This window comes from Vicia villosa, linkage group LG1, assembly GCF_029867415.1.
Source record: "Vicia villosa cultivar HV-30 ecotype Madison, WI linkage group LG1, Vvil1.0, whole genome shotgun sequence".
NCBI classification, from domain to species: domain Eukaryota; kingdom Viridiplantae; phylum Streptophyta; class Magnoliopsida; order Fabales; family Fabaceae; genus Vicia; species Vicia villosa.
The window spans coordinates 29,408,877-29,433,511 of record NC_081180.1 but is presented as its reverse complement, the minus strand read 5'-3'; the positions used below and the strand labels follow the sequence as shown (position 1 = coordinate 29,433,511).

At 31.6% G+C, this 24,635-nt stretch overlaps 3 protein-coding genes across 7 annotated transcripts; 2 read left to right on the top strand and 1 right to left on the bottom strand.

Moving 5' to 3' along the window:
• Positions 1–2,159: 2,159 nt before the first annotated feature.
• LOC131632890 (uncharacterized) lies at positions 2,160–7,888 on the top strand. 3 transcript variants are annotated; one of them, XR_009293171.1, is made up of 10 exons: positions 2,160–5,212; positions 5,301–5,399; positions 5,499–5,677; positions 5,821–5,889; positions 5,976–6,128; positions 6,231–6,394; positions 6,497–6,644; positions 6,903–7,051; positions 7,140–7,227; positions 7,317–7,364. XR_009293171.1 is itself a non-coding variant. In XM_058903622.1 (10 exons), the coding sequence occupies exons 1-10, from the start codon at positions 2,401–2,403 to the stop codon at positions 7,520–7,522; spliced, it is 4,026 nt and encodes a 1,341-aa protein (XP_058759605.1). In that variant the 5' UTR covers positions 2,161–2,400; the 3' UTR covers positions 7,523–7,888. The 3 variants fall into 3 exon arrangements, 2 of the variants coding, with proteins under 2 accessions (XP_058759605.1, XP_058759598.1); XM_058903622.1 differs by having other exon boundaries at positions 2,161–5,212; positions 5,301–5,384; positions 6,903–7,025; positions 7,317–7,888; XM_058903615.1 differs by having other exon boundaries at positions 2,161–5,212; positions 6,903–7,025; positions 7,317–7,888.
• A 188-nt stretch (positions 7,889–8,076) lies between these two features.
• Positions 8,077–8,715, top strand: LOC131632912 (uncharacterized). Its single transcript, XM_058903632.1, has one exon. It carries the CDS (start codon positions 8,218–8,220, stop codon positions 8,659–8,661), a length of 444 nt encoding a protein of 147 aa, XP_058759615.1. The 5' UTR covers positions 8,077–8,217; the 3' UTR covers positions 8,662–8,715.
• A 9,456-nt stretch (positions 8,716–18,171) lies between these two features.
• LOC131632872 (homeobox protein knotted-1-like 4) lies at positions 18,172–23,827 on the bottom strand. 3 transcript variants are annotated; one of them, XM_058903605.1, is made up of 6 exons: positions 23,377–23,823; positions 22,587–22,743; positions 21,576–21,775; positions 20,483–20,614; positions 20,275–20,390; positions 18,172–18,428 (listed from the first exon to the last, which is right to left on the bottom strand). In XM_058903605.1, exons 1-6 carry the CDS (start codon positions 23,677–23,679, stop codon positions 18,410–18,412), a joined length of 927 nt encoding a protein of 308 aa, XP_058759588.1. In that variant the 5' UTR covers positions 23,680–23,823; the 3' UTR covers positions 18,172–18,409. The 3 variants fall into 3 exon arrangements, with proteins under 3 accessions (XP_058759588.1, XP_058759578.1, XP_058759583.1); XM_058903595.1 differs by lacking the exon at positions 18,172–18,428 and adding an exon at positions 18,465–18,727 and having other exon boundaries at positions 23,377–23,827; XM_058903600.1 differs by lacking the exon at positions 18,172–18,428 and adding an exon at positions 18,471–18,727 and having other exon boundaries at positions 22,587–22,704; positions 23,377–23,826.
• Positions 23,828–24,635: the final 808 nt, after the last annotated feature.

Genomic DNA, 24,635 nt, shown 5'->3' with positions numbered 1-24,635 from the left:
ATCAAGATATACGATTAAATATATACCATTTTATCAAAATATATAATTAATTAAATATTTAACTACATAATGTTGTGACAAATTAATTTTCTAATTTAAAAAAGATAATTACTTTTAATTTAACCGGTATATACCATTTAAAAAACAATTACTTTTATAATTTTTAAAAAAATTAATTAATAAATTATAACAAAATTTAAATTTTATTTAGTCTTTTTATTCCTAATTTATAACAATTTGTATTTAAGTTATTCCTTATTAATAATAACTCACTCTAATTATATTATAAATAAATATTTTTTCAAAATAAAATTTTAAAAAATTTGGAATATTGGAATACTTCAGATATGCATATCCGAAAAAACACCTCACATTTTAAATCCAACGTTTAAATTAGAAAAAAAGTGTTTTCGAAAATGCATATCCGAAAAAACTCAAAAGGGATGATTTCGGAGATGCATCTCCGAAATCAGTGAAAATGTGAAATGGGTGCCTTCGGAAGTGCACTTCCAAAGGGTATTTTGGGGTTTTCAGGGGTGGTTTTCACCCTATATGGGTGTACAAAGAAATTGTCATTTATTTTCTTGTTCATAATTTACTTTCCATAATTTAGGCTTTAAACCATTCAACCTAAACTCAGAAACGCGGAAATTGTTGAACATCATTCTTTCCCTCGCACTGATATCTGTGGATACGATAAAATTTGGAATACCTCCAAATCTTTTGCTTACTGCGTTAACGCAACCAACACCTTCTACATTATCCATAGCTACAATAAAGGAGTGAACATAACAACTGCAAATGAGAAAAATATAACTGGTACATGAAAAACTAGAAGTTTGAAAGGAATGATGCAACAAAACGCTGCTCTAAAGATTCAATGAACCCAGGGTGCATGAAATCTAATGCATGAAAAGAACATGTAAAATAGGATTCACCAGAGCCCAAGGAAAAAGAGTTAGAGTTTGCAAGGAGAACAAGTAAGTTTCACTTTGCACGAAGAATGAAAACATTTACTGAAAAATGAAATAACCTTTTATATAGTGGAACAAGATAGACAAATTGACGACTCAAAATAAAGGAAAAGATGCAGATGAAAAACAATGGTCAGATTTATGTCAAAATTACTACAATACTCAAGTATACTTATCACTGTAGAGGGAAGAACCACACTCAACTCTAGGGACATAGGACCACATGTAAATGTAATCTTACAAAACGTCACACAGATGAAAATAGCATTTATTGCACTTATTTTCAATGTCACTCACTTCGACTTTCTAAATCTTTTCAACTTCTTCAATCAGAGGATCCACTATGAAAACTCGACCTAGGGCGACACCGACCCGGTATTCTAGAAAACTTCTCATTTTTGCGCTATGGTAAGCCTTGGAGGAAATTACTCTGGGTCATCCATAGGCCCAATAACAAAGAGATCCAATCATCAATCATAGATTATAAGGCGTCAAAGGTACGTTACACCCTTTGCCTTAAAACTCATACTGAATCCACACCATTGACGAATATTCACCAATGGATATCATCGAACGTTTCCCCACGTTTCACACTAGAAAGCAAGAGGGATCTCTAACTACCCTTTATATATATATATATATATATATATATATATATATATATATATATATATATATATATATATATATATATATATATATATATATATATATATGAAAATTAAATAAAATGAATTTTTTAGTCCATTAAAGACACGTGCGTGTAAATAATGTATCTTTTCTCTTTCTATTCCCGCGCGGTACCCTTTTCTACTCATCACTTTCCCGGGAAAATATTAGGGGACAACTTCTCTACCCATCACAAAAAGTTGGGTAGTGTACCTCCAACCAATCACGCGATTCCATTTCATTTAACACATTTAATTCTTTATTAAAATACTACAAATATTTATTATTTTCAAAAACATTTTACAAAGGAGGTAACTTTACCCAATTTTTTTAGTTGGGTAGATAAGAATTCACCAAAATATTAAACCAAAGGCCCTCTCTTTTCCTATCTTCAACTCTACTGTCATATCATACCATCGTCAACATATAATTCTAACATGGACGCACTATTAAAAAATAACAATAACTAATTTTCAAAAATAAAATAAAATTCCATTCCATTGGCTATTGAGAGAGAAAAATCAGCACTGTAAATGGAAATGGAACCTATTCTTAGCATCAGATTCACAAACGATTGTTTACATTTTCATTTTTCCAAATCTGAAACTCCACCATCCTTCTTCTCTCTTCATTCATTCACTTCGATTTCATTTCAATTTTTCATTTCATTTCCTCCTAATTTCACTACTGTGATTAAGCCTCACCATCATCATTGCTTCGTTTTCTTTGTAATCTCAATCCATAGTTTTTTTTAGCAATGGCGTTTGATCAGAATTCCGCTCCTACAGATCTACGAGTATTGAATGTGGCTCCCATAATGGTGGAGGAGCCTCTCATTTCTCCGGCCAGCGTCACCACGCCTCCCACTCCAGATTCCGTTTCCGATTATTTCTACCCGACCGCCGGCTCTTCCGCTGGCGCCACGTCAGCAACTTGGTGCGTTCGTCCCATTGTGAGCCCTCCTTCTATATATGGGAACCGCGTTGTTGCTGGAAATGCTTTGAATTTGGGAAATTGGGTAGGGGCTAATAGTAGCAATAATAATAATAATACTGGTTTGCATAATGTTTGTAATGATGGTGTACCTGTGACTGTGAGTGGTTTTTCTTATGCTGCTCATGGTGGAACTGGAACTGGACCTGGAACTAGAGTGGTTGATGATACCGGGGATGATTCAAATTCTGGGAGGAAAGTTAAGTTTCTGTGTAGTTTTGGCGGGAAGATATTGCCTAGACCGAATGACGGAGTGTTGAGATATGTTGGAGGACAGACGAGGATAATTAGTGTTAAGAAAGATGTGAGTTATAATGATTTGGTGCTAAAGATGGTGGATACTTATGGACAACCTGTGGTTATTAAGTATCAGTTACCAGAGGAGGATCTTGACGCTTTAGTTTCGGTTTCTTGCCCTGATGATGTTGAGAATATGATGGAGGAGTATGGGAAATTGGTTGAGAGGTCTCCGGATGGTTCTGCTAAATTGAGGGTTTTTTTGTTTCCGCTCTCGGAGGTTGATCTTTCTGGTGCAGTGCAGTCCGCGGATTTGCAGGATACGGGACAGAAGTATTTTGATGCGGTGAATGGTTTTATAGATGGGTATGGGGTTTGTTGTGGGCTCAAGAAGAAGGAGAGTGTTACAAGTGCGGCTTCCACGCAGAATTCTGATTTGAGTGGGATAGAGACTATTGATAGCTCGGTCGCTGGTCAAGGAGATTCGGCGTCGTGTGTGTTATCGCCTAGAGAGTATGTGGCTGCTTCTCCAGATACAGGTGTGAGTTTGGTGAATTCTGAGTCTAGTCCACCAGTTTACTCGGGTGCTTCTTCTGGTGTTTCCTTTGGCATGCCTGCGGGTAAGACTGGTCCGACATACACTTCGTATCCTCAGAATGAGGTTGAGTTAGAAAAGTCAGTGCCGGTTACTTTCTCTCAACAACCATTTGAACTGCACCAATCTGGAATGGAAATTCCACCATCTTCACCCTATTCGAACCATGCAGAGTATGTCCACTTGCCTCCTCAGATGGGGTTCCCAAATCCTCAGCTATTAGGAAAGACTGGGCCTGTTTTTGCCCAGCAACAGTTTCATAATAATAATAATACGCCTGGTTTAGCTTTCCGTCAGGTCATCCCCGGAGCACAAATGACAATGACTCAACCTTCTTCTCGCGTTGGTATAAGACCAAATGTCATCCAACCACAACCATTGATACAACCGCAACATAATCATTTGAACCAATACAATAATGAAAATACATCAGGAATACGGATTGTCCAGCTTCCTGCAGAACACAGCTACAATACATATCAGGTTCCGGTTAATCAAGTTCCAGTGAATCAAGTTCCATCTGTCATTGTTGGGGGTAATCGCGGTTGGGTTCAGGTTCCTCCACAAGAGCATGTTGTTTTCTCTGATGGGTCATTACCTCAACAAGTAATTATCCCAGAGAAAATCCAAAGAGTTGAGGAATGTTCTATGTGCCAGAAAAAGTTGCCTCATGCTCATTCAGACCCAGTGGTTCCGGATCAGCACGATGGCGGTTCAGGTCCAGTTCCTGATTCAATCCCATGTTATAATAGTTTTCCAATGGAGGACAATGTAAAAGCTCAAGCAACAAAGAGGGTTGAGCCTATGATGGCACTACCCTTGAAGGAAGGTGTTGTTGAACAAGGGTTTACCACAAAACCAAGTGTCATTAGCAAATTGGAAGTTCATAATGGAGTAAGACATTGTACTGATAATACTGGGATTTCTTATAATTTTGAACCTCAGCATGAAGGTAGGAAGATTTTTATTCAAAATCCAGAAGAATTTGACCATTCCATGAATTCATTAATCCAGGAAACAATTGGTAGGACAGATGGAAAACATTCTTCTAGGGATGGGCATGGGTCCACGGGAGCGACACCACCTTCTTATCCAGACGATATTGTCCGCCAGCATATGGCACCGGTTGAAACCTGGGTTAAACAAGATGAACACGCGAATAAACATGTTAATAGTGATATACCTATAGTTGATGGAACGACTTTACATACTCCGGAATGTGTTGCCCAAGGATCTTCCAAAGAATACACAAATGAGCCTACTGGTGTTGTTTCTAAATCAGATGCCGTAAATAATTGGATTAGACAGGGCTATGTAAGTCCTGTTGATGGAAGGAATGACATTCTCAAGATACACAATGCTGATGGTTATGTAAGTAATGATCAATGCTTGCTTCCAGTTGATAAATCGTTAGATTACAAAAGTCAGATTGCTACCGAGGAAGAGGTGATTCTGGACAACAACTTAGTCACACCAAAATTGATAGTTGATGCAGATAAAATTAAGATGATAGGTGTGCAGCCATGTTCTTCTAAGGAAATTTTATACAGGCAAAATTCCAGGACAGGGGAAGACAATGATGTTGCCCAGCCACCTGTGTCAGGCGCTACTCAGTCAAATATTGTAAATCATCACAAGAATGATTCGACATCATCTACATCTTCACCATCTTTCATGTTTGGTGATATACAGGATTCTCCAAACTCAGTTTTCGGCAATCAGGATCCTTGGAGTATACCACACGGTACCTTCTTTCAACCCTCCATACTGAGCCACGCTACATTGGAGAAAGAAACCTATTCTCATAAAGATTACTTTTTGTGAAAATCCAGGAACCTACAAGAAATCTAATTTGGATGCACAGCTGGATGGTGACTTCTGCGATTCATTCAAACAGAATTTAACTTTTGAAAATGGTTGGTGTGACAAAGGTTTGCAAATTGTTAAAGTTTAAAATATGTAACTAGTTATAGATGGTTGTGTAGCGCGTAGCAGCACATACTCATTTTGTTTTTATTTGCTTATTGAAGTTTCAACCGAAGACCAACAACTTAAAGTTGTTGCTGAAGATGTAGCAGCTTCTGTTCTGCACCCATGTGCTCCTTCAAATCCTATATTGCAAGTCGGAGATCTTTCCTGTCACAAAAACACTGAGGACGGTGATGTTCAAAATAATGCAATAGATGCAATGTGTAGAGATATAACTCAGGTGATTTTGTTTATAAATTGCTAAACATTTGCATTTGCTACTGTTTGTCCAGACGGTCTCGAAAATAAAATATTTTTTATGCCACTCTCATCCTCAATGCAATTTTGCTAGTATTGTTATAATTTGTTATTTTTCCCATTTAGGATGTCAAGAGCAACTCTCCAGAGAAGGGAAATTTTGGCTTTCCGACATCGGGTGTTGGACGTTTGCAGGTTGAATTGTATTTCGTGTTTTCTCTTCTATGATTTTTTATAGTCATCAAACCTGAGCTAACATCTTGTTGTTGGAACTTTACAAGATTATAAAGAACTGTGACCTTGAAGAGCTGACAGAGTTGGGTTCTGGTACCTTTGGGACTGTTTATCATGGAAAATGGAGGGGAACCGATGTTGCAATCAAGAGAATAACTGATAGATGTTTTGCTGGGAAGCCTTCAGAGCAAGAGCGCATGGTCTGTGTTTTACTAGTAATGATTATGATCTGCATTTTTTCCTTCTTTCATCAATGACCGAGAAAGTAACTTACGTTGATTCTCTATTTATGCATCAAATAGAGAGACGATTTCTGGAATGAGGCAATCAAGCTTGCTGACTTGCACCATCCAAATGTAGTTGCTTTCTATGGCGTGGTGCTTGATGGACCAGGAGATTCGGTGGCAACAGTAACTGAGTATATGGCTAATGGTTCTCTTAGAACTGCCTTGCAAAAGAATGAGAGGTAGTGTGCGCATACATTTATTGGAATGTGCATGTGCATGTCTGTCTGTTAGTTCCTTTTCATTATCCTTATTTAATCATGATGCTATGATGATCATATCAGGAATCTAGACAAGCGCAGACGTCTTATGATTGCAATGGATGTGGCCTTTGGAATGGAATACCTGCATGGAAAAAACATAGTACACTTTGACTTGAAAAGTGACAACTTGCTAGTGAATCTCCGAGATCCACACCGCCCAATATGCAAGGTTTAAATGTTTGATATTAATGCCCACTTAGTAAATTGAGATCCATATATATTTAGATTCTTATTATAACGTATAGATGACAGAAAAGTTAAGAGCTGGTATGCAATTCATTCATCACTTCATAAATTGGATTATGGTTTTATACACATTGTGGAGATAAGATTTCACTACTAGATCAACATTTATTTTGTTTCTCATTAACAAGAAGTTTACGTTTTACCATTTAAAAGTTACATATTTGCTTACTTTTGATATCAGGTTGGTGACTTAGGTCTATCCAAAGTAAAATGTCAGACTCTGATCTCTGGAGGTGTGAGAGGAACTCTACCATGGATGGCACCAGAACTGCTGAATGGAAGCAGTAGCCTTGTTTCAGAGAAGGTCTATGCTCTTACTTAACCTGAAAGGTTGATGACCTTTGTACTGATATGTTTTCTTATACTTGAACACTCTTTAAACTAGTTATGTTTGTGTTTTGATATGTCTTTGTTTTAGGTTGATGTGTTCTCATTCGGTATCGTGATGTGGGAACTCTTAACCGGAGAAGAGCCATACGCTGATTTGCACTATGGTGCTATTATAGGTAATCTATGGTTGAATTTGTAGTTGCAATTTAACTATCTGTCTTTGAGTTATCAACAGTTCCACATGTATTTTCCGAATATAATCCAGGTGGTATTGTGAGCAACACTTTGCGCCCTCCAATTCCCGAATCTTGTGACGTGGAATGGAGCGTGTTGATGGAGAGATGTTGGTCCTCAGAGCCATCAGAGAGACCCACCTTCACTGACATTGCTGATGAATTACGTTCTATGGCAAGCAAACGCCAGAATCAACAACTACAACCCTCTCCTTTGTCTACACAAGTCAACAAATGATTTCTATTATGTTTATCTTAGACCCCCAATAGCAGCAAAACAGGACGAAAAATCGCTCCGGAGATGCAAATTTTTCACCCAAGAAAGTTCTTGATTCAATGTACTTTTCCACAACTGTATAGCAGGATGCTTTAACATCAGATTTCTGTCTCTTGTTTTTCATCCATTTGACTTACTAATGCATATCATTGGGAAGGGAAGGTAAAGTTTGTATATTGCAAGATTTCAGAAGATTATGATATGTTTCATTTCTTGTTGGGCAAAAAGTAAAAAGAAACACAACATGTTCATATTTTGACAGTAACTTGTTTAAATGGATATCTAAGCATGACACGGTTTGGATCATGCCTTGTCAATTAAGGGTGGGCCAGCATGAAATTTAATTTTAATGTTAAATAAAAATAAAAATATTAATATTACTCCACTTCTTATCTATAACTTTTCCCTTTATTTATATAGGCTAATAACAATAATATGTTGTTGTTGAGTAATGCCAGCGTCTAAAGCGTATAATATAAGAAAACTCGCACGAGGATATTGCTTGGAACCTTCTATATACATGTTGAAAATTCAAACATGGTTGATACGGTTTCTTTGACTTTTCTTCCTTTCCTTCTATATCTTCTTATAATGTTTTTTCAATGATCAAAGCCGGCACAATCACAAACCTCAAACCTTAAAACAAAAACAAAAACATGTCTGTATACGAGGAAAGACCATTGGTGATGGAAATGGAAACCAAACAAGATTTTGAAGATGTCAGCGGGTATGGATGCGGGTGCGGATTCTTCCGAGTTTTCACCTCGGAGTGGTGGCGACGCCACGACGAAGAAGACAAACATCTACTAGATGAAAGGAGTGAAGGAATAAGAGGAGAAGATACATGGATGATGGAGAAGTTGAAGAAGATGAAGGAAACATCAGAAGTGATGGCTGGTCCAAAGTGGAAAACATTCATTAGAAAAATAAGTGGATATGGAAGAAAGCAACAAAGGAATAGGTTTCAATATGATGAACATAGTTATGCTCTTAATTTCAATAGTGGAGCACAAAGTGAAGATGAAGAATATTTGCCTCCAAGTTTTTCAACAAGGTTTTCCAATCCTTTTCCAGCACCACGTCGCCAAAATGAAACATAATATTTTATGTATTTAATGTTCTTGTACTTAACAAAGATATGTTAATTTGATTCATTGATTTGTCTAAATTTGTTCATAATAATTCTTCTATGATAATTTGTTTACAAAGGCAAAAAGTATAATTGGAAATTGGTATTGGAAAAGTATATAAGATTTAATGACTACGCGTTCGAAGTAGTTTATTCTTTAACTTTGCTTTTGGACAAGTTCTTTTCATAGGTAATTCCTTTTGATGTTACAAGATAATTGGAAGTTGTCCTCTTGCAACTTGTAGATGCCTATATGTGACGCTATACTAATAAATTTGTGATATATAACCACCTGGTCGGATTTATCTCCTTGGTAATACTAACGATTATTAAATAGTTCAATGATTAATATTATAAGTATATGATTAATAAATTATGAGAAATAATTTGTTTATTTATTAACTACATAGTATTTGTTTATTTTAAGAGTAATGCTATTTTGAACTAAATTACATCTATACCGTCTTCACTAATACGATGAACAGTAATTTTTTAAATAATAAATAAAAAATAATTTATTTTAAAAATAATTTTATAACACAAATATAAATTTTATTATTACCCAATTTTAGTATTGCATATACGTTATTAAACATATATTTTACTTATAATTTATTAATCAAATTTACTACTTCATTAACCAACAAAATACTTAATTACAACATTAAATTATAAAATATAATTTTCAGTTTTTATACTTCTTTAATCAAGTTTTGATATTAAATTATGAATTATATAATAAAATTGGTTAATGAAGTACTTGGGAATCGGAGGGACAAGTACGTTCAACCAATTATTTTTCATCTCAAAAGTTATTTTAGGAACTATGTGAGACGAATCCAAATTCGTTTATTTAGTGTTTTTGCATAGAAACCAAGCATCGGACCACAAGTTAGGTACGACCAACAACTCAAGTACTAAGGAGTTTGAGGGACAAGTACGTTCAACCAATTCTTTTTCAATCCAAGTTTATTATGAAAATGCTTTGAAAATAAGTTACGACTTGACGTAGGATCAAGTGTTTGATTAGGAAATGATTTGAATAACCGAGAAAAATGACACTTGACGTTGGATCAAGTGTTTGAAGTTGATTATGAAAAGAGTTTGGATTAAGTGGTGAAAACGTACTCGACATTGGATCATGATGGGTTATTTCGGCAAGTATAGAGAGTGCATAATATAAAAGATTGTCAAATCCATAGAGACCTAATGGTCAATCTATCGTTTTCTATTGCTAGGATGTTTATCTAAGGCGATCAAAATGAGAATTGGAATAGGTAAAATAAAATAATAAACTTGAATTAATTCAAGAATGTAATACTGGAATGCGGCTCTCACTGATCAATGGTACTATTATATATTATTTCTAAGTCGAACTACCTATGAGGCAATATTTTCTTCCTTGAAAAAGAATTAATTAAAAAGAAATCGTCGCTTTCGCGTATTCGGAACCATATTTTACTCTTTAATTTATACCGTTCGCTCCCGCGTTCCCGGCGCGCTTTCCGTTAAAGTAGAAACAACCTTTTTTAGTATTAAGATCCTCTTACTTAGTTAAAAAGTGGTTTTGATTGGAAAACTTAACTTTAAAAGGTTCACGTTTTTCGCTTGGCCAACCAGATTCTAAACTTATAAAAGCGACCGAAAATAGTTTTAAAATCACTTTCTGAAAATATCAAACTTTCCTAAATAATTAATAAAGTGCTCTCGCGGTATTTAATAATAAAAAACTTAACAATTTAATCTTAGGCACAGAACGACTTTCGATCATATCTGGTATTTATGGTTCTACTGTCGTAGTAACCGATCAAATTAATCTTAAAAATTGATATAAAACCAAAACAATCCCAAAAGTAATTCTAAAGGAATAACAGACAAAATACGGTCGAATTGACGATCCTCACATTCCAGCACTATTACATTAGCTAGATATATTCATAGTAAATAATGAAGTATTTGATTGAAACTTAGAATTAGGCATACTAGACAAAACAATTAAGATTAATAAAACATGCAATTGAAGTTTTGAAAAAATAGATTTTGCAAAGGAAAATAACAAAGGTGTATATAAATAAATGAACAATAGAATTAAACAATGCTAATAATAAAAAAACTACTCTAACGGAGTCTTGAATCTTACACAGAAATAATTGACGCAAAACTTGAAATAGGAAAGTAAATGCTGGCAAGATTAACTGCTACAAAATAAACTGCTCCAAACTTAATACTAGAATGGTGCTATAACTCTCCGATGTGAAGAGTTAAAGCTTTTAAAATGGTAAATATATGACTTAAGTTGTGCTAAGCTTGGATGTCTTGAAAATAGGTCTAAACATGTAATTATAGTGTTACAAAACCCTATAAAGTGAAGTCAAGGTTGTTGGATTTGTGTGAGAGAAAAAAGGGAGAAATGGGTGACCAATTCAAAGCAGTTGGATTTTTCTGAATTTCCTAGGTGTGGCGAATGCCACACACCCTATGGTGAACGCCATAGATTCAAAATGTGGGAACTTGGTCTTCAGCTCTTGGAAACATGGGTTTCATTAACCACGTCATGGTTACCTTTGTGGTGAACGCCATACTGAGCGCCATGAGTGCAAAATATGTCTTTTTTCCATTTTTCGGCCGATTCATTTTGTTTCTTCGTGTGATGGCTCTTATTTTATTAGGTACATGAAACACAGACAAAACACCAGTATAACACTAGATATAAAGGTAAAATGATGATAAAATATGCACGAGTTTAGTCAAATATGAGGTGTGTTTTGGTGTTATCAGATCAAGCACCGCAATGCGATTGATTTTGAAAAGTCCTTAGTGTTGACTAAGTTTTTATTCTTGAAAGATTGATTTTAATCGCTGCTTATTTTCTTGTATTAACAATCATGCATTAGCTAAAAAAAACAATAAAATAAACTAAAGCAATAAAAAATAAAGGGGAGAGAGACACACTATCAATACAAGAGTTGATCAAAGCTAAAGAGAACAGAACCAATAAAGGAAATAATAAAAGGGAGAGGGATACACTATCAACACATGATAGGGGTGATCAAAAGCAAACCAACCCAATAGAAAACCGCAAACCAAACCAAACCAAACCGAAACCGCAAAAAACCGCATTTGGTTCGGATTAGTTTGAGTCAGTTTTTACAAAACCGCACGGTTCGGTTCGGTTTGCGGTTTGTATTTTGTAAACCGAACTAAACCGAATCAAACCGCACTATGTTACAACCTAAATTTTACTAACTCACATCCAACCCAAACTTAAACTTATTATACATTAGCATTATGATTACGAACAATTTTCTCATCCTTACACATATAATTTTAGTCCCGATCTTCTAAAATCTCTAATAACATTATCGCACCTTCTTTGCCACATACATCTTCCCTCTTCTTCTATAATCTCTACTCTCTTATATTCTTTCTTTTTCACCTTTTCATTTTTATGTAAATGTTCCGTATTTCAGTTTCGTTTTTATCGCATATCTTCTTCTCTAATCTCTCAACACTTTTTTTCTTTTTCACTTTCACTAATCTTTCGTCTCTTCTATTTTTTTGTTTCGTTATAATAATTTTTATATTGTCTTATGCTATTATTTTATGTTTAATATTCCACTTTTGTCTAATTTAATTTTTACATATTAAATGGAAAATTGTTGTCAAAATATGACGAGTTTTGTTGTTATTTGATAGTGTATGAATGTATAAATACAAAATTATGTTATCATCTATATGTGTATGTATGGCTCAATAAAATATTTGTAAAAAACCGAACCAACCGAACCGAACCAAACCACATTAGTTTGGTTCGGTTTGGTTCGGATTTTTTTTAAAAGCCAACCGAACCAAACCAAACCGCACTATTTTTTCTCTTGCGGTTCGGATGATTTTTTTCGTCAAAACCGCCCAAACCGCACCGCGAGCACCCCTAACACATGATGTGTGAGCAATTAAAGGAAATAAAAGAAAATATGAAGCATAACAGAAATAATAAAAGGGTTGATGATGCACTATCAATACATAAGAATAAATGACATGAAAATAGATGGGGATGTATTATCAATACAAGAGTAAAAAAAAGCATAAAAGAAAAATAATAAAAAGGAAAAAAATACAATTAATTAATTAATTGAATTAAAAAAATAAATAAACTAGGTTATAAAATACACATTCAACTAAACAAAATCAACTACTTCATTACATTTGATAAAACCAATCCAATTAACAATACAAATGTGATGGACACGGTAAATTTCATCATAATGTTCATAAACTTCAACTTTAACTTCATTTCTTCCTCTTTGACTTTGACTTCATTCACTTTTGTCTTTTCTTGATCCAATTTTTCGTCCAGTGAAGTGTTTAGTTCCTTGGCTTTTGGAGACATTTCTTCAACATACTAGATAAAGTGGTTGCACCTTTTATACCCCTACAGCTAGAATTAAAAAACAAAGATAAAGGAATTTAACAAACATTGAAAAACCCAGATTTTCGTAAAAAATCAAGGAGGAAGGGTACCTTATACATTCTATATCCAAAAAAATGACGGCCAGGGTTAGAATCGGTCTATCATGTCATCAAAGGAGATTGGAGTCCACATTTGCATTCATTTCGAAATGAACGACCAAATGATTGATGGCTATATTTTGAGCATTGAGACATGGTTACTTGTGTTAATCAGGTGGAAACAAAATGCCAACAAGAAAAGGAGATGAAAATGAAATCTAGGGTTTGTTTTATTTGAAGGTGATGAACACGATGATGAGAAGAAATTTATAATAATAATAATATTATAAATTATAACTTATATCTATTTAAAAACAAATTAATGACAAAAAAGGTTTTAATAATATAAATTTAATGATGTGGAAAATTATTTAGTAAGTGCGGCCAATTTCAATGTGTCATGTCATAGGTTTGGCCGTCAAGTGAAAAGGGACACCAAAAAACACATAATATAATAAAGAACGAACAAATAATTGATTTTTTAAGAGAATTAAAAAGTTAAAAAATCATAATAGAAGGACTGAAACTGCTTGATATGCATCAATTACCATGATTTTATGAATGAAATTTTCATAGGGAAATGTTAGAGTTAATTTTATTTTTTCTAATGACAAATTATTAATAATTAATATTATATTTACAGTACTGTTAGAGATTGAATCATGATTCAAATTTTTAACCACTCATGCAATACTCTTTGAGTATCTAAATTCAAACCACTGCAGTAATGCTCCAAAAACTTATGAATGGCTTAGGAGTTGGCTAGTTATGTTTATTCTATACTTGATTGTGACCCTGTTTACCCTTGATTTAGGTAAACAAGCGCTAGTCCTCCGAATTAAAATATTTCGGTTACTTGCAGGATCAATTAGATTGATCTTAAAGACACATGTGTTCGTTTTCTATGTATTGAGGTTTTCTAGGCCTAAAGGTAAATTTAATCTTAAAATAAAAAAGGGATTAATGACTGTAAAGGTTTTTGCTTAGAAGTAAAGGACGAAAAAGATAAAGTTTGGGCAAGAAAAGTAAAGGATTTTTGACAAGAAAGATAAAGACTATAAAAGACTTTGAATGTAAATAACTGATTTATAATTGAAAATAATGGTGTTTCAAACGTACATTCTCTGAGTGGCTCTTTTCTCAATACGCTAGATACTTTGAGTATATTTGAGTATTTGTACAAAATTGAACACACAGAAATCTATTCACTAAGACTCCTATTAATACTAATTCGACTACAATAGTCTTCTACTCTGAAGATGACACGTTTCTCGTCTGTATGCGCTTCTCCTCTTGCAAGCTTCCGTACGTCCTTTTCAAGAGACAGATAATATCAAAAATCCTGCCCTTAGCTTATTTTGAAATTCACTTCGTCGAATTCCAAGTCTGAATGACTTCAAAATATTTTAAGTCCCAGATACTAATCTTCCCGTCAGGATGAATGTCTCCTTGTCACATGACTTTGTCGAAACATACCTTCTTTCTTCGAAGTCAATATTTCTTCATATAATTTAATCCTTTGTTTTCTGAACAGTTTCCCTCTTTGGAGAGTGTCAAATTTGCACTCTACACACCAGCGTGATACGCGGCTGTGTGCATAATGTATAAGTTATGTATAAGTTATTTTTATGTTGGTGACTACTCTAGTACCTTTCAATTTAGTTGGGTACCGGTACCCTTAACCAATCAAATAGAATAATTCAATGTCATGTCATTTTTTTATTTTAAAATAAATTGAAAATTAAAAATAATTTATACTAAAAGTACCGGTACCCAACTACTTATCATGGATACCTAAGAATTCACCTTTTATGTTTATATCTTTAGAAATCATGTATCAATTAAATTTTGATAAATAAAAATAATAGTATACATTATCATTAATTTTTATAGTTATAACTTACAACTTAAAATCATGTTCATATATCACTTTTTAATATGATTTTTTTTTGCCAAAGAAAACTTTTATTCAATGACCAAAAAACCATACAAATCAAGGCAATCTATATGATCTAGCCCCCAAACTACAAGAATGTCAATAAAAACCAACCTAGGGCATCATCAAATTTGTCACATAATTCCTAAGTTTCACTTTCATCCAACATCTATACATAACTTTTTCAACAATTTTGGGGCCTATTGTATTACTATCCACATGCTTGCCAAAGCAATGACTATTTCTAAATTTCCACCCTTCATATATAGTTTCAGAAAATGCACATTCGATCACCTCTGCTCTACTACCTTTTCCCTTACTAGTTTGCATCACCCACTGCAATTCCTAATTCCAATTAGTGGGGTTATGCTCAATTCGCATCCACTTAAGAGCATGTCTCCAGATTTCACATAGTCTGCTACAAGAGAAAAATAAATGTTGTATTGTTTCTTGTTCCCTACAAAAACAACATTCCACAATGTCAATAAGATTGAATCGGTGTAACCTTTCTTTAGTGGCAAGCTTGCCATGGCAAGCCAGCCACAAGGTGAATAATGCTTTTGGCCGGGCTGGTGATCATTCAGCTCATGGTAAACAACTTTAGAGTTGAACTTTTCCTATTGAAGCATATTGTTCCAGCTGCTAACTTGAGATATAACTTTCCTTTGTTTCAAAATTGTTTTGAGTATCCAAGAGCAAGATTTTCTTACTTGCACCGTATGATGTCCAATTTTCGCACATAGTAACAATGTATCCATCGTACCCACAAGCTATCGGCTTTGCTACATAAATTCTAAAGCATCTTAAGGATGTTAACTATGCTCTAGCAAGCTATATGATGTTTAACCCACCCTAGTTCTTTGGGCGGCAAACTCTTTCCCAAGCTACATGTGATTTTCTCGTAATTTTATCTCCACCTGACCATAGGAAAGATCTACATACTGCCTCAGCTGCCCTTGCAACTTTTTTAGACAGTGGAATATTTTGCATCCAGAAGTTAGATATGGAAAATAACACACTTTTCACAAGTTGCATTTTGCCAGCAAAGTTAAGGAGACAAGCACTCCAGTGTCTAATTCTATTTTTCAACAAGGCAATGAGCAATAGAAAGTTTTTTGCTAGTAAGAGGTATATCGAGATATCTAAAGGGATGGGATCCCTCCTTAAAGGTAGTAATCTTATAGATTTCCTCTTTAGTCTTGTCATCAACATTCCCAAAATAAATTTTACATTTAAAAGGGTTAGCAGAAAAAGATTAATAGAGATAGAGTCACCTCTAGCAAATAGAAGGAGATCATCTACAAAACTTAGGTTGATAATGCCCAACTTTTCACTTTTTAGTATAATAAATTTAATAGTAAATGAAGTTAAAAAATATTAACAATATCAGTTGGCCGTTATAAAAATTATCAATAATATTAATTGGAAGTAATAAGAACTAATAAAGCATTTAAAATGTGAGATTGAGAATTATGAGGAGTTTGAAAAACAAAATGAAAAATGTATTTTAGTAATTCATTTATTCAACTATTTATTTTAAAAAAAAATTAAATTAATAAAATTGTGACCAAATAATTTTGTATATAATAATTTATTAGGAATATAAAACAAATTACTTTAAAATTTTATTTTTGTGAAGAAACAATTCAATACTACAATGTACTTTCTTTGAATCAATAAAATATTTATTTATAGTTGTTGAATAAATTATCTACTTATTCTATGTTCTTACACCTATATATTTAGTTTTATTTATACTATTAATATTTATTAGCATATATTCAAGAAAATTTTGTTCATGTACCAACTAAATTAAAAAGATTTTTATTTTCCGAGTTTTAATTTAGATATCAAATTGAATTTTTTATTCTTATACTAATATTATAATAGACTGTAATCGAAAAATAATTATTTAAAAGATTGACATACGTGTTTTTCTTCTATAAATTATAAAATTGAAAATATATTAATAAATACATGTGTAGTATAAATGGATTTTTTGATACAAATAATAATTATAATAAATAGGTTTATAACTCATTCATTATTTAACATGCATGCATGCATGTAGTTAATAGTCTTATAATTCTTTTATTATGCAAATTTGTTTAAAGTAAAGATAATGGAAAGTTTTTTGAAACCGAAGTGAAATAATTAATAATAAAATATAATAAAGAATGACTACTAAATAATTAAAAAAAGAAGTTAATTAAAAAAATAATATATGTTTTAGAGTTGTTATTTAAGTTTGGTTGTCTCTTTAAAGTCATCATATCATCATATATGTAGATTCTTTTGCATGTATATGTAAATGTAAATTTCTATTTTTATTTTATTTTAGTATTAAATCGATCAACTACATTTCAAAATATTTGTTATGGACATAACACCATATCTAGATTCCAACTTTGATATGTAATGTATTTTAATAAGAAAAGAATACTATGATAATCACAAGTAAAATAATTAAAACTCAATCCACTTTTATGTGATAGAGTTGTTTTAGGTTTTCATCCTATTGAGGGAGTTGGTTTTGTCTCTCCTTCTTTTTTGAGGATGGTGTCTTATTTCCTTTTGTTTCTTTGGTTCTTTTTGCTTTCTAATATACGAGGCTTTATTCAAAAAAAATATATATTAAATGCAAACAGAATGAAATAATAATAATTATACATAAAAATAAAAATTATATTGATATTCATGCAAATTATTATAAAAAAGTGTGTCTAAAATATTCAGTAAATCAATATATTATAGTAGGGCGAGTCTTAACATAACACATAATCAGATAATATTAAATTTATGTGAGAAATAAAAAAAATATTAAATTACAATACAAAATTAAAAAGTCTATGTATTTCTTATCATTATTTTAATTTTTTAAAACTAATAGTAATTGAAGACACAAAGATGATTAATAATACTAATTGGGAGTTACGGTAAAAAAAAAAGAAAAAGTACACCTTGTTAAATAATATTATATGTTGTTGATATGCAATGAAAAAAAACTTCATATTAGATTCTGTAATTCAACTGCAATTCATAATATTGACACTCAAGATTAAAAAAATAAAATATATAGAGCTTACAATGAAAGTTTTATAATACACCACAATAACTAAAAAGCTTACAAAGAAAGGATAATGAATAAAAAAAAGTGGTTGATATAATTTAATATATGTTTAGAAGTATGATGTTAAGGAAAAATAAAAGAAATAAAATTAAAATGTTATAGTGTCTATCTTTTTATATGAGAATTGATCTTTCAACAAAATTCTCATATATCTCTCCAAAACCTGCACATGAAATTTTAAACAAATGATACACATTTTGAAAAATAAAAGAAAAAACATATGAACTCCTAAATTTGCATATAAAATTTTAAACAAATGATACACATTTTAGAAAATGAAAGAGAACACATATGAGAATGAAAAAGAAATGACAAAAATGAAAAATCTTGAAATCTGTATAAAAAGAGTCGTGTGAGTGAAAATGTATACAGATTTCAAGATTTTTCATTTTTGTCATTTCTTGAAATCTTGCTGATTTTGTCCACGACCACGGATTGAGACTCGTAACATACAGCATGTGCCTGAAAATTGGAATGATGAGATAACTTGGGTCATGAAGAATTGTAAAGGGAAGGGTTGAAAGGCTACAATCCTGAAAATTGCCTTCATTGAAAGAGTTTATGAGATATGGAGGTATAGGAATAACATTTGTTTTATACATAGTGAAAAGAATACGCATGTATGTGATAAAATTATACAGTAGATACCTTGTTTATAGAGTTTGGATGAAACCCAAGTTAAGAGAGCAAATCTCTAGATTGATGATGATGTGTTAGGCTTGGCATCCATCTTTTTAGTTTTTCATGTAGCTTGTATGTAACGGTTTTTTGAATTAATGAAAATCAACTTTTGATTAAAAAAAATACATTTGTAATATAATAAATTATGAATTTAATTTTTAATAGTAATAATATTAAATTAAAAAAATTAAATTTATTAAATTTTGAAAATATTTAATTAGATAATTGAAATTAATGAAAATTTACATTATTAATTTAATAATTTAAAAAAATTAAATTTTTAATAAGATCTTGTACTAATAATCTAATAAATTGTAATTAAAAATTATTTAACAGTTGACATATGTGATTTTTCTCTATAAATTATAAAATTCAAATAGTTTTAAGAAATGAATTTGTACTATAATAAAATATGAATTGAATTTTTAAAATAAATACTTAATTATGAAATTATATTTATTAAATTTTAAAAAGTTTCTTATAACTCATTTATTATATAACGTTTATGGAATTAATAGTCTAGTAATCTTTTTATTATGTAACTTCCATGCCGTAAATGTATTGAAGAGTTTTTGAAATGAATTTATATCTAGTATATTTTATATATTTTTAAATATAAATAAGTAAAATATTGTATTGGGATATATTTTTTAAAACCGTTTGAACTATCTTAAATTTAACATTTAATAATAATTTAAATTTTAAAATTCAAATATATTATTTAAATTTAAATTGAAATGTAGAAGAAAGAGATTTTAAAAAATATTCTAGTAGATAATTGAAACCAAAGAAATTTTAAATTTATAGTTTAATAAACTCACAAAATATATTTGTAAATTTTAATAAAAGCTTGTGAGTTTATTAATAAATATTTATAATAGCATAGTTGGATATTATATTATTATTATTATTATTATTATTATTATTATTATTATTATTATTATTATTAATAGTAGTGGTTAAATATTATATTATTATTATTATTATTATTATTATTATTATTATTATTATTGATGTAGGATTAAATTAGTAATAGGAGATTAAGATTTTTGCTATGAGTTATTATGCCATGTGGCTAGAGTTATCATTATGACAACTTTGGGTTTATATAATTAAGATAACATAAGATTAAAATAAGATTTACTTAAGATTTATATAAAAATAACTTTTTTAAGATTCATTTTTTTTTTCCAACACAAATTTTCCTTTTACTCCGGATTCTGTTACTTCAAGTTCACGTCCACGATTTTGTCCGGATAACATGAAATGAAGAAGAAAACCAATAGTTTCTTTAGTCAAAATATATTATTTATATAAATTGGTAATACCTATCATAGTCGGTTTCGGAGTTACTAGCATTCCTTTTCCTTTGATTGATGAACCAATTGTTTATCTGTTTTAATTGCAAGCCTGTTTCTTGCACCAGTCTAGCTTTGTCTTCCTCCTATATTATATATACAAAACAACACAAAGTATGAGAAGAGGCATCATAGAGAGAGATATATGTTTGAATATTAATATTAAATGAGAGCATACAGTAGGATAGGGCCATTTAGAATGTGATTGCCACCAAGCTTTCAGAAGTGACGTGATGTGTCCAGGGACCTTCCCAGTTCTTCTCAGTCCTACAATTTCTTCTCTTACATCAACAATTTTCTCCTTGTAACCCTGCAGATAGAGATTTTAGATAGAAATTATGTATTAATGATCCAACAAAACTAAACTACTTATACTCATCATTTTTAGATTATATATAATTATATGTTTGTATATTTTAAAATAAATACAGTTTAACGTACTAAAAAAGTTATTGTTTGAATATTTTACGATGAAATTGAGCAAAATGGTCATTTCATCCAAATTACAAGGTTAAAATGAAGGAAAGTGATGAAATTTGATGAAATGCATTTTATCATATTCTACTGCATTTGATCTTCTTTTAATTAATCCAAATAATGAAACATAACTTTATTTCATTCTATTGCATTCAACTCAATAGTTGTTTAGAGGCCTATCCACGTTGTTTTATTGCATGTCAACCTAAGACATGGGCACATTGGATTCTATGGGCAGAATTGTGGTACAATATCACATTCCATGGTGGTGAGGGACTGTTTTTAGCTTCTCTTTTGTTGTTTGCTTGTTTGCCAATTGAGTTTGTTGTTTACTTGTTTACTGGGTGCCTTGGTTTCTTATTGTTTTTTCTATAAGCAAAATATACTGAAGGGAACCCAGTACACCAAAAAGAGAAGTCTAAAGAGAAGTCTAAACTCAACATCATTGGGAAGGACCTCTATCCACCTTATATGAAAGGTTGTAGAGAGATCTTGCGATCCTTTGCTCGGAAACCAGACAAAATATAGACAAATCAGATAACCGAATGGATTAATATCCTCAAAACTAATCAACTATACTACTCCTCTTACACCAAAGACATGTTATTAAAATACACACCCCAACCCATCTCAAGACAGCCTTCGAATACACTTTCTTATTGTTTTTGTTGCTTTGTAGATGCTTAGTTTTTTTTTTACGGATAACTCTCTACTTCATGAGCATTATTTATATATTCTTCTTTGTCATTCAAAATATATATACTATATTTTGACTCACGTATGTATATACCTACCTGTTCTAGCTGATGCTTGCGTTCAAGCTTAATTCGCTCCATCAAAGACCTTTCAGTCTCAGTGAGGACAAGAGGACCAAAGTCAAGAGTATCAATGCCATCAAGGCTGCTTCCTTCGTTGTACAACTTGGCATTGCTTTCTGTCTGCTCCTCTTCATCGGCTGACATTGTTGCTCCCGTTCCCTCACCCGAAGATACACCTGCTCAGTTAATGCATCACAGTTTATTAATCTTAAGCACAACCATCTCTGTTATACATATGTGGTGCAGTTTTGAAAGATTTTACAACAGGACTACAAGATTCATATAACGAACAAGTCTCCTATGAATTTAATTTTAATAAGAAATAAATTTAAAATTTCCCAAAACTAATTACTAATACTAAAATTCAATATTTTTTAATGTATAATGAAAATTAATAATTTTATTAATATTTATAAATGTCCATGACACAATGTTTCTTGAGAAAAAGATAATACTAGTAAGTTGATCGATATATACTAAAGTTTAAGAATTAAAAGTTCAAATTGAATTAATATATAATTAAGGGTGTATATTTGTGAATAAATTACCTTTCAATAGAAAAAATTATTTAAATTGACAGACTTATAAAACTTGGTGCTTCATTTAATAACAACAAACAACAACAATCAAACTTTTTTCATTAAGCTAAGTGATTTGCATATATAATAATATATAAAAAGGTTTAATTATAGTTTTGGTCCTTGTTTTATCTGATTCATTCACAAAATTGGTCTCAAGATTTTAAATTTAAATAGTTTGTTCCCACTCTCATACTTTTGCAATTAAAATTACCGTTGTTCTATTTTTTAAATGACAAATTTCTTGTGAAAAAAGACAAATCATCATGTAAACCTATTAAAAAACTTTTGCACTTAAATTAATAGTTGTTTCCACTTTTGCACTTAAATTAATAGTTGTTTCCACTTTTGCACTTATGATTTTCATTTTTTCCTTTTATATATTTTGTGAATAATGATATAGGAGTACCTGTCAAGCTTTGCAGAGATTGCTGAAGATCCCAGCAAGGCATCATTGCCTCCATGGCATGAACATGAACATGTTGCAGCTGTTCTTTAAATGCGCACAGCAAACTAACATAATGCGTCTTCAACAAATTAACAAAGGACCAAATGTAAAATATGACCTTAATATAAACAATTCATAACATTCAGTGAATAAACCCAATGAATTGCAAAATAGGTCAACATCAATTAGAGATCCCTTTGTTACAATTTTCATTATTACAGTAACATCAATTAATAAATTGGACTCTGAATCCAGTAACATCAATTAATAAAAACTCTATAGGGTTTTAAAAAACGATCACAGTCGCGTAAAGATTTTCGCAATTTCAGTTGGTACAGATGTTGCGACACCAATTGCAGTTGTTGCAGTGTGAATTAGACGATAATGGTAACCGTTTTGTGGGAAAACCGTTTTTTAAAACCATAAAACTTTTCTATATGCATATCCAATTAAATCCCAGCTTTTTTTTATTAAGTCTGTTTTCAAAAATATCCTCATTTCTTATAAATTTTTTTTAAAATATGTAAGTTGATACATACACAAATTAAAATACACCAGTGAAGAATAATATAAATTAATTTAATTAAATAATGTCCAAACAACCCGGAAGAAAGATTGGGATGGAAGTTCATTTAGTCAAAGAAACAAACACTTGAAATTCAGCTAAGAATCTATAAACTATAAGAAGTGGATCAGAATAAAATACATAAATTAGTAATTAAACACTGAAAATCATGAAATAAAAAATTACCATAAAGTGATCAAGCTCTTTGTGATCCATGTTTCCGATTCCAATAGAAGAGTATTTGTGAAGAACGCGCTGTGATTGTTGAGGCTGAGCATCGATTCTCGGAAGCTGGTCCACCGGAGTTGCAATTCGGAGACACGAAACATGTGCCGATAACAACTGACCGTAAAGTGGATGACCTAATATCTCCGCTTTGTTTTCTCTTAACTCTTCCGTTTCGCAATTGTTCTCGCTCCGATTCCGATCCATGCTTTTCTCTCTCCTCTCCGGTTCCAATTGTATGAAATTCTGGTCGTGAAAAGCCATTTCTCACTGCATTTGAATGATTTTTCTAGTGATATCCAAACAAGGCTTAGTTGTAGTTCTAGAGAGAGTGAAAAGGAGTTGCTGATTAAAAAATTGATGTGATGAGAATGGAGAGTGAAATGAAGTGAAGGAAAAGGAGATTTGGAAAAGCACTTTTAAGGAAATGACTTTTGCAAAAGTTTATGAGAAAAATAAAAGAGAATCTAACGGGTGAGATTGGTGATGATGTGTAAAATTTGTGATGATGAATGGTTGTTACTAAAAGTAGGCTAGTGCCAAAATAGTTTTATTTTATTTAGAAATTGAGAGTAGAGATAATTTATATACAATATCTCAAACAATTAAATTCATTAAAAAAAATTCTAAAGAATAAAATCAGAAACTTTCTCTCACCCAATGCTACTTGCAAGATTTGAGAAGAAACAATACTGAACAAGTAGTAATTAGGTTATGTACATTAGGTATTTGATAATTATTTTTGACTATTTACGCACCAAGTCTTTTAATTTAATTTTAGATTTTACATTATGTTCTTTAAATTAATATGAACACTTAAAAAATTACTCTTGTTAGTTTAATTGGTTCTTTCTATTAAAGTTTGTAAAAAAAAAATGTTAACTTTTGCCTACGGCTGTGCTTGTTTGGAGAGAAATTGAAGAGAGAGAATAAGAGGCGAGAGAAGTATGGGAGAAGTTAGATATTTGGGCTGCTTGGTTGGTCGAAGAAATAAAGAAGAGAGACTGAAATTGGTGGGACCCATCACTTTTTCTTTTCTCTTCTAATTAGCGAAGAAAGCATAGCAGATGAAAGTTTGTACTCTTTCTTCCATATATACCCTTCTTTATAAGACCATGTGCAATGGTGGGTTTATTTGAAGTCAACATGGGAAAATCATGTGCAATGGTGTGTGTAAAGTAGTGTTGAGTGTGTGTTGGAGGAGAGAGATGTTGAGAAAA